General features: G+C 54.5%; 1 protein-coding gene across 1 annotated transcript in view; it reads left to right on the forward strand.

Annotated features, from left to right (window-relative positions):
* Positions 1-10,661, forward strand: part of PAXIP1 (PAX interacting protein 1) — a 52,866-nt gene that overhangs the window by 7,586 nt on the left and 34,619 nt on the right. The window contains 5 exon segments of the mRNA XM_029954314.1: positions 408-430; positions 2,271-2,333; positions 3,236-3,370; positions 7,552-7,595; positions 10,021-10,084. Of these exon segments, the coding sequence (XP_029810174.1) occupies positions 408-430; positions 2,271-2,333; positions 3,236-3,370; positions 7,552-7,595; positions 10,021-10,084 (329 nt within the window).

Consider the following 10,661-nt stretch of genomic DNA (forward strand, 5'->3'; position numbering starts at 1 on the left):
CCCCCCCCCCCCCCGCGTGCGCGGTCCTCCCAGCGCGGTGGGTCCCAGCGTGTGGACAGGGTGAAGGCGATGGAGCGCCGCCAGGGGCGCCGGGTCCAGGCTGCTGGGGGCTGAGTGAGCGTGGTCCCTGGTGTGGCCGGCCCCGGGGGTGCACAGGCCTGGGCTGTGCAGCCCCAGGCACGTGAGAAGCGCTCACCTTGCCACCAGCGAGGGCCTGTGGTTTGATATTCCTAATGGGGGAATGAAACAGTAAGCGTGGAAGATAGCCAGGGAGTACCATCACCGCAAAGACCCTTCACTTCTTGTAGTTGGGGCTCACTCCTGGGGACGTTGTGGCTTTTCTAAGTTTTTTCTAAGTAATACGTGGTGGGTAAGCGTCAGAGTTCCTCTTCTGCCCTGGAAATGAGTCTTCGTTGAGTACCTTCTTCAGGTTAGTCCTCACAGTGTTCCCTTTATGATAGTTTATGTAGTTACAGTCCCCTTGGGTGTCCCGTTAGCTGTGGGCGGGGGAGGGGATGCACAGACAGGTGATCAGACCTTCAGGCCTCAAGAGTGGGGACTGGTGTTTGAGAAATAAATTTGGTTGGCACAGAAGGAGTTATGGAAGGCAGATTGGTCTTGGCCTTCTAGAGGCTGGTCTGTTGGTGTCGTAGTAACTGAACTCTGTCGCACGGCCCCCTAGATGGGTCCTTTTTCTACTGTAACTATAGGGTGGAGAAGCTGAGCCTGGGGTTTAAAGACAAACCGGTGTTAAACCCCGGCTGATCCCACTGAGTCCCTGTGACAGGGGCCCTTTTCCCCGTATTGATAATTTCCCTTCCTTTCAGCGGCCGTCATTCTTTTCTCCCATTTCCTTCCTACTCTCTTGATTTTGTTTTAGTGTTTTGACTTTATTGTGTGAGGGACCTGAACCAAATGTTACTTAAAACCTGGAACAGGCTGCATTGAAAGCATATCTGCTCAACCATGACTCAAATCTAAGTGCTTGAAAAGGTCGCTGGCAAGCCACTTGGCTCTGCGGCGGGATGTTTTGTAAGTGATTTAGAGCCGGACCGTGGATCCCCTGAATCTTCTCAACGTGGATTCAGAAAGCCCGCGTGTATCCAACATCCAGTACCTATTGAGGCATTGGCCTCCATAGTGGAGGTAAAAGGAGGCGGAGCCTGATTCGGATCCTTGAGGACCCCCTGCTGGAGGGGGTGGGGGGCGCACCTGAAGACCTATGGTGTAGGCTGGCAGGTGTGGCAAAAACAGACTTCTGTGCCGGGCACTGCTGAACTTCCCGAAGGAGGCATCTTTGCAGTTGGCTGTTGAGCAGACGTTAAGAGGGGGTCACGGGGAGGTCTCCCGCGGGGAACGCGGGTGCTGAGGAGGGGAGGCGCTCATGTACTCAGGATCCATCAGGATGACCCATATGGCTGGCGCAGAGCGACAGGACATCAGCCCAGTAAGGCCGATTCGGGACTGGGGCCAGCGGTTTGGGCGTCCTCAGGGTCCGTGAAGAATCCGTATTTCCACAGAGCCTTACAGATGCACTGGGTGGAGTGTGACCCGGGAGGGGGCAGGGAAGACAGGTTGGACCGTTGTTCCAAGCAAGTTGTCACCAAGAGGAAGCAGAGGAGGGCCCTGGGTGCGCGCCCGTGTGTGTGCGTGCGGGTTAGGACCCCTAAACGAGGCAGTGGGGTTGAAGGGCACCTGGAGGCTGGGTAAGAGGGTGTCGTTTGCTGTGGGACCACTGATGCTTGGGGGTCAGGGAGGGGTGGCAGTGGTCTGTGGCTGTGGCCATGCTGTGTCCCTTAGGAACCAGACACTTAGCACTGGCTCTGGCTGCTGACTCTGGATGGTCAGTGAAATATCTGAGGAGGTTGTCCGACGTGTGGGTGAATGGACCGTGTGGGCACGTGCGGTGCCCGCCCAGGCTCCCCGGGCTCTGCGCCCCTCCCTCCCCATCCCTGCCATCTCTGCCATCTCTGCATCTCTGGCAGGGGAGTAGCCGCCAGTTCACTCACCGCTCTGCACCTGGGGTCTCATCCACTCTCAGTGCTGTGGCCACCGTGTCGCTGACAGGCCGAGGACCCCCCTGTGCTGGGGGCCCAGGTCTCCCCAGGGACCACTGATGTCTTTTCCTAGATCTGCCACGTGGCACCCAAAGGACGTGCCCCGGACCAAAGCCCTTTCCTTCCTGCTTCCCCGCCTCTGCACTCGGAACGCCCCTCAGTGACTGCTGCCACCGTGTCCTCAGTTTGTCTCTTGCACTGTCACCCCTCCAGGCACCACGTCTCGGTCATTCTCCCACACCTTCCTTCTTCCTGTCCCTGGGGACAGTCCCTAAGGTCAGTCCCCTGCCGCTTTCTCCAGGGCTCCGCAGGGGCCTCGCGCCCTGTCTGTTCCTGCCCTGACCACGGTCTCTTGGTGCGACCTGGTCCTGCCGTTTCCCTGCGGAAGCCGCTTGTTTTGCTCCAGGAGCAGCTTCTGGGTTTTATTTCAGAATAAAACACAAATGTGTGTGTGTGTGGGAGGTCAGGAAGGCGGGTCACGGCCCGGCCCGGGGTCCTGGCCGGTGGGTGCAGCGAGTCCGGTGCTCCCGGCTCGGGGCATGCGTTTTCATCCTGTCAACGCCTTAAGTTCACCGGGATTCCGCTCAGGTAGCTCCTCCTCCAGACGCTTCCCCGTTGCCGGTGAAACTGCCTGTGCCTGAGGGGTTTGAGTTTGGGCCCGGGCCCTGTTGTGGCTGTTTGTCAGACAGACACACTGCCCAGAACCTGGCTCACAGCCTCCGTGCGTACTTGGTCAGTGGGTCCAGATTTGCTGCTCGTCACTGTCCTTAGATGTTGGAATGCGTATGATGCAGGTTAAAAGATTATTAATCTTATGTAGCGGACGTGGCATGTGTTTATTAGGAGTTTCATCGTTCACAATAATTTGTGTAAATCAAAAATGAAATGAGGGCACCCAAGTGGCTCGGTTGGGTAAGCGTCTGACTTAGGCTCAGGTTATGATCTCGTAGTTTGAGAGTTCAAGCCCCGTGTTGGACTCTGCTGACAGCTCAGGGCCTGGAGCCTTCTTCGGATTCTGTGTCTCCCTCTCTCTCTGCCCCTCCCCTGGTCGCACTCTGTCTCTCTCAAAAATAAATAAATGTTAAAAAAAATTTTTTTTAAAGAATGAAATGTGTTTTTTTCCATTTTAACTTGTGTTTTTTTTTTTTTTTTTTTTTTTTTTTTTTTTTTTGTTAAAGGTCATCCAGCTTCTGAAAGCTGGGAAAGCGAAGGAAGTGTCCTACAACGCGCTAGCCTCACACATAATTTCAGAAGACGGGGACAATCCTGAGGTTGGAGAAGCTCGGGAAGTCTTTGACTTACCTGTCGTTAAGGTCGGTGGTCAGTCGAATTGATTTTATGTATCTCATCGTGTGTCTCGGGTGAAGGCGTCAGGCGTCACGGAACATCACGGAACTCCTCGCAGAGTGTGTGCTGAGCCACTGCTTTGTAGGGGGAGCTGCCGGATGAACAAGGGTCACCGCAGCCTGAGGCCCTTTACGTTCACTGCGCCTGCGAGGTGGGGGGGGGCCGAGGCATCTCGTCTCTGCCTGGAGCTCCCGACCCCTGGAAGGGGGACTCATGGGAAAGTGTGCCTCGTCTCCGAGGCAGGAGGCGGCTCCTGGGCTCCTGGAGCGGGGTCCCGTCCCGCCCCCCCACCCCGCCATGGCAGGTGATCTGACATTCCAGTCAGACATGTTGGAGGGAGTCCTGTCCCTTGTTGGGCCCCCAGCAGCGGCCCCGTTGACCGCGTGTCGCACCACCCGCCTTTGGCCACCACTGCTGCCGCCGTGTCCCTGACGGGCTGGTGTATTTTACAAAGTGGTGGCCTCTGCCGGGGGGGGGGGGGGGGGGGCGCCTGTTCAGATTTCTCTGATTACACGCTGTGCTCTCTTTTGCTGCCCGTTGACCGATGTTAAACGTGTGTTCTTGAAATGTAACTTTATAGTTCCGGTCCTTCTATTTTTTTCTAATCATAGGTATTATGTATTTGTTTTAAAACAAGTAATTTAATTATTTAAAGTAATTTATAATAATTAAATACTTAAATAATTCCACTATCATTTTTTTCCCCTCTTCCTTATGCCATCACACACTTCGCCGTAGAATCAATATAAAAATTGCTGTGGCTTCGTAACGAGAAGCTGGGAATTAGGAGAGGCTGCCATTAAGGTGGGCTGGGACACAGAGAAGCTGGCCTGCCCCCGGGAGGTCTGCACCTCATCAGTGACTGGCTCTGAAGCCGCCTTGCAGGCTTAGAAACCTGGGTTTTGAAAACAAACCTGAAAGCTGATCTGTCTCTGGAGAAGGTTCTCAGAAACCAGACTCTCCAGAGATGGCTGTGTAAGTCAGAGTGACTATTAATTTGCAGCCGTGCAATACAGTGGTCACGTCCCTGCGCTGGCCTGCTCCCTCCAACCTGGCTGGGTCCTTCATGGAGATGGCATGTCAGCAGGCCTCCGCTCTGTCCACCCGACCCCGCCTCTTAAGAGGTTCAGACGTGTGACAGGCCCGGGGCTGTGGGCACGGGCGCTTCCCCCCACAGATCCTGCTTTTGTCTCCGGTTTGCTTCCCTTCCACCTTAGCCATGGGGCGGTGTCTCTGCCTTTCTCTGCACGCTCCCTTTCTCTCGGTAGCCCGGGGGCTGTTGTCTTGTGGCTGTGACTTCACGTGGACTCCGTGTGCTTCAGAGTGAACCTTGAAGGGGCAACCTTATTAACCAGTGCTGGGGCTGAGGTCACTTGGAGCAGTACCTCGCAAATCTGGGGACTGTCACATCGTTTGCGCAGCCAGTGCCTTGTAATACCTGTTTACTATCCCCTGTTTATGTGTAGGGGACCGTCCCACAACTTAAAACGTGTGCGTAAACAGGCACTTAGATTTACGTTTAACTAGCCCGAACTGTGTAAGGGAGAAAACGGAAAGCGAAGGAGCACATGCATTCGCCCGTAAATGCTTGGGCCCGACTCCGCGGAGGCAGGAGGCAGGGGCGCCGAGGCCCGTGCTGCTGTGTGTGGAGGCGGCGGCAGGTGTCGCCACACACGGAGCCCTGTCCCTGTCTCTGCGGGTGGCGGCACCAGCCGGGAGGTGACGTTTCAGGGTAGCCATCAGCCCCTGCTACCGTTCTGAGCTAAAAAGCCGCCTTCTTCATCTCGCCGTCGCATCCCCGGGAGAGTGGGCCGCGCTAAGGCCGCGTGGAGTGCCTGTCCCCCAGCTTCTGTGATGACCACATTTTGCCGCTCTGGCCCAGGACGCCTCCGCCCACTCGCCCCCTGTGGCTCTAGTGTGAGCTGGACCCCTTCCTGCTGTCGCCGCCCCAGGCTCATAACTGGTGCGGCGCTGTCCCGGCCGCGTCGGAGCTGGAGCAGCAGTGTGCCTGTCCCCCACGCTCCCCAAGATGACCCTCAGGTCAGCTGACACTGAGGCAGAGGCCTGCTTCCGGAAGCCCGGGTCCCTCGGCCTCTCACGTGTTAAGTTTGACAAGCGCATGTTGAACATGCGGCCTCCTCCTGCGCTGACGGGGCGGCGTGTGCACGCTGCCTTGTACGGGTGCTGCGTCTTCAGGCAGCGGACCTGTTAGGAGAATGTTTCTAAAGGCCGTATGTTTCCCAGTGGCCTGGGCCACCACTGGAGATGTGTGTGCTGTCTGGCATGGGCTGATTTTTATATGATGTTATTTGTCTTTGGGATAAATAACTCCTTACCATGCTTTTCTCTTCTCCGTTTCTGCTTTGTCGTTGTTCGTGAGTCTACTGGCTTGGGGTAGTTTTCTCTAGACTCACGTTGAGTGAGGGTCTCAGGGCGGGCCTGCTCTGCGGGGACCCCATGGTGGCCAGCCCTCAACCCCTCAGCAGGGGTGGGGGGGGCACACTTCCCCTCCCCCAGGCTCCCCGAGGGACACTTCCCAGGGTGTGTGCCGCATGTAGTCGGAAGGAGTGCCTACCTGTCTCAGTGTCCTTGAGCGAAGTCACCGGCCTGAGTGCTGTTACAGCGCATCGCCCCAGGCTCTGGAAAGCCTCACCCTGGACAAAGGGGTAACCAGGAATGCTGGGTTCCGGAGAGCCGCCCTGGTGCGCAGCCGTGTGGGGCTCTGGCTGTCACCGTGGCCCCTAAGGCGTGGCCCCCGTGACGTTAGCTGGAGGAGAGTCCAGGCCAGTAGCGGCTCCCTGCATGTAACCGGAGCTGCCCCAGAGGGTCAGAGAATGTGACCGATGAACTGCGTGAGCGGAGACCCGGCGTGCGTGCTCGGAGCGTGGTGCTCTCCGCAGGGAATTAGTCACGGTGCCTGTGACATGATCAGATCATCGGGACGTAAGGACTCCGAGTAGAGCCCGTCTTCGTTTTACAAAACACTCAGTGTTCCCACAGCCTCCTCACAGGAGACATGCCTTTATGAACGTGGCCTGAAAACTCTTGATGTAACCTGAAAAATGACAGGGAGTATTTTGTTTTCTAAAGTTCTTTTTTTTTTTTAAAAATGTCTATTTTTGAGAGACAGAGAGAGAGGGTGCAAGCCAGAGGAGGCGCAGAGAGAGAGGGAGACACAGAGTCTCCAGCAGCTCCAGGCTCCGAGCTGTCAGCACAGAGCCCGACGTGGGGCTCGAACCCACGGGTGTTGAGATTATGACTGGAGCCAAAGTCGGACCTGACTACCCGACTGGGACACCCTGGTGTCCCTCTGCGGTGCGTGGCTTGTGCCGGAGCTGGTTTGGAGGTGGTGAGGCTGGACTGCAGGCTGCAGCAGAGACTGCATTTCCTGTCCTCGTTGTTATGTCCCCAGTGTCTTGTACCGTCCCTGAGCCAAAATAGATTCTCCGTCAGTACCCGATGAAGAAATCGATGCGCCAATAATACTCATATACATACACACACATACACACATACATTTCAGTTTGTCGAAGTTTCTGGACGTTTGAGCTGGCTAAATGGGGCATGATGTAAATGAATGTAGTTTTAAACGTGGAAACAGAATTTTTCAAAAATATAAATTACCCAAAAAGGTAGTAATTTAACTAAGGCTTTATAATTAATCTGAATTATGGAATTTATAAAAATTACCAGACAGAAATACTTTTCATGATTTACAGCATTCTATCGACTAGGATGTACTGAGAACACTCATGAACTTGGACTTGGTTGGGTTCGGGATAGAAGAAGGAAGGGGGGGATGCCTGTGCTGGGGAGGGGTAGGCCTGGCTGTCAGACCCCGCCTTTCAGGCGGGGGTTCCCAGCTGGCCTCCACCTAAGCAGTACTAAGTGTGTGCACCTAGCATTTAAATTCCTGTGCGTAGTCATTTTTAAATTAGGTGGTATGCTTCGTTCTGTAATGGAGCTTTTGACTCTGGGCATTAATAACTAAGCTTTGATGTTTTCACTACCTGAACGCTCCTCATCTGGAAGCTTTGTGATCAGTTATAACAGAGCCTTTAACTTCTAGGAGCAGGGCTGGTGAAATATCATTTTGATTATAAATTGAAAGTGTTTTGTTAATTTGAGTTCTTATTTTCTTTTTCAGCCGTCGTGGGTGATTCTGTCTGTTCAGTGTGGAGCTCTGCTGCCGTATCCTTTTTGGAGAAGGGGGGAGGGGAAGGACGACTCTGGGTTTAAGACCGAAATGGTAACTAAGTGGATTTGTTCGTTAGGGCATTGTGTGTGTGTGTCGGGGTGTGTGTGCGCGTGCGTGCATGCGGGTGCCGTGTTCGTTAGGGCATTGTGTGTGTGTGTGTGTGTGTGTGTGCGCGTGTGTGCGTGCGCGTGCGTGTGCAGGTGCCATGTTTGTTAGGGCATTGTGTGTGTTTGTGGGTGTGTGTGTGCGTGTGCGTGCGTGCGGGTGCCGTGTTCGTTAGGGCATTGTGTGTGTTTGTGGGTGTGTGTGTGCGTGTGCGCGCGTGCGGGTGCCGTGTCCTCTGTCCCTTCTGTTCCCCGTTCTCTGGCAGATATTCCGGCCTGATGCCCGTCTGCCCGCCCGCCCCCAGCAGGAGGGCCGTGGGCCCCGAGCTCTAGTTCTGGCACAGGGCGTCATGATCTCGGGCAGTCTGCCTCTCTGGACCTCAGTTTTCTTGTCCTGCAACAGTTTCTGTGACACCTAGTTAGGCGGACTGCTTCTGAAGTTGTAACTCGGCCTGAACCAAATCAGGAGTTCCTTGCAGAAGAGTTAGAAGAGGACATCCGAGCGTTTTTAGTTTCATAACACGTTGTCATTCTTTTTGATTACATTGGGTAGAAGGTTTATTTAACTCACGTGTTGGCACCTGCTGTGGGCTGGGTGCCAAAACTCAAGGGGTCACCCAGGTCTCCTTGCTGCCCTCGGCGAGCTCCCTCCCCCGCGTGTGGCCTGGGCTTCAGCATTTCCTGTGCGTGGTGCTAGCGCACAGTCCTCCCCACCTCGGGTGAGGTGTCGGGCTGCCTTTCGTGTCCCGTGGCATGTGGCACTCTACTGCAGAGTCACTCCACGTGTCACCTGGTCGTGGAAGTCCCTTCTTTTAAGGGTACCTGGCGCCCTGATGTTAAAATTGCAGACTTCGCCAAGAGAGGATGTCCTTCATCCTGTTTTGGCTTGGAGCCCTGCCAGGCGGTCCTGTGAATGCATTTTTACTTTCTTGAACTGATGCAGACGGAGGGAATCTTTTTATATTAAATAGTCATAGGTGGCCTCAGATACACAGAAAACATCCCTTTGTAAGCAGTTCTCGGAGGATGTGCAGTACTCTAGCGGCTCCCGCTCAAAATTCTAAGACTTTTCATCCATAGTCTGACGAGTTAAAGGAAATAAGTTCCTGTTTTTAATTTTCGTTGTTTCAGTTTCTTGGGAGTTTTTTCTTCCTTATTAAATAAAAAAAAGTGACTGGGAGCAGAGTGATCATCCTGAAAGTGAGACAGAGGTTAATCCTTCCTGTTCTGGATCATTCGTTCTCTGCACGAGATTCCTTAGGAAGCTGTGTCCCCCAAGTTCTTACCCGCCTGTCGCAGAGCAGCTCCAGGGGATGGAAGGGGACCCCTAGGACTGTCGGACAGCTCACTCAGGGTTTGCCTTTGTTCGTGTTCCCCTGAGACTTTGGAAGGAGAAACTCAGTGCACCGCAGGGAGGGGGACGGACGCTGGCGTTGGCCCGTGGGGCTGAAGGCGTGACATGGGGACCGTGGGGCCCGGCCAGCCAGCCAGGCTCCCGGTGGCCCCGAGGTTCCTCAGCAGCGCTTCCGGATTGCAGCGGAGCTTTCCGTCTGCTCTGTTTTTCTTCATTCACTTGCCTCAGTAGGCGAGCTGTATCGGGAACACAGAGTAATACTTTCATAGCCCATTTTGATTTGTAGACCCTCCCGATTCTTCAGGAAGAGTCATCGGGTTTGCTGTGGGTAGGCGGGGTGTTCCGGGCACCCCAAGGTCTTGTCCGCTTGGGTGCAGCTCTGTGCCCTGTGTCTGGCACATGGCTCTTTTCCATGAGTTTTATTTTGAATGAATGTTAAAATTCAGAGCTGGGAGGGTTGGTAATGATCTAGATTCGAACTCTTGTTCTAGTTAAGGGAAACGTTGGCCCTGCCCAGGTTCGTGGAGACGGTCTGTTAGAGCACGAGGTTCCGTTAACATCTCCTACAGTAAACCCAGACTTCTGCCTTTGCTGTGAGGGTAACTGCTGTGCTGTGTGCGTGCAGACGTGTATGCGCGTGTGTGTGTCCGTGTGTCCACGGCGAGCCGGCTCTCAAGGGCAGGTCTCCCCCCGTGTGCCCGTTTTCTTGACCATGTTCGTGGCGGTGCTGGGTTTGAAAGCGCTTCACGGAACCTCCCATTGTCCCTGTGCTGTCTGCTGCTCCTTTCTCGCGTCTGCTCTGCCGTCCGCCGGTCACCGCTGTCTCTTCCTCCGTGGGCCGTGGGAGGCGGGGGCGGGTCACGTCCCCGTGGGCACTCGCACGTCTTTGCGAAACGCAGGCGGCACAGGTGGCACTGATGTCGTTTCTTTGGAATTTGGAATCTTAATCCTATGAAACAGAGTAAACGGTTTTTCTCCAGAGTCCTGTCAGCTGTTTTTCGGAGTCACCGCCTGCCTCTCCCAGGTGAGCGTGGGTGTGGGGGCGGTCGTGCAGCGTTGTTCGGGTTTGTGACCTGTTAGTAAACCGGCTGCGTGTTCAGCGTGACCTTGTGACACGTTTACAGTTATTTAAACATTCACGCTTAGACTTCAGATTTAAAGTTTTAATGGAGGAAAATGGTCTTTCTAATGTAGAATGTTACGAAGATGTAGAATTTGTGAAAATAGTAAAAATGGAATTATTTAAGATGACAAAAAGTCAGTCATAAAGGCAAAGAAAAATAAAACCTCAGTAGATAAGGCAAAAAATGAATTTATAACTTTTTATAGAGAGGAATTACACGTAGTGAGTGGGACGTAACATTTGACACACTTTATAATCAGATGTGAACGTTTATTAGTGCTGACCCAAGAATTTCCGCTTCTCCCGTTTGTGACTGTGGCGCCCCTGTGTGCGCGCCCCTGTGTGCGCGCCCCTGTGTGCGCGCCCCTGACCGAGGTGCCCCTGTGTGCGCGCCCCTGACCGAGGCGCCCCTGTGTGCGCGCCCCTGACCGAGGCGCCCCTGTGTGCGCGCCCCTGACTGTGGTGCCCCTGTGTGCGC

Source organism: Suricata suricatta, chromosome 2, assembly GCF_006229205.1.
Source record: "Suricata suricatta isolate VVHF042 chromosome 2, meerkat_22Aug2017_6uvM2_HiC, whole genome shotgun sequence".
Lineage (NCBI taxonomy): Eukaryota > Metazoa > Chordata > Mammalia > Carnivora > Herpestidae > Suricata > Suricata suricatta.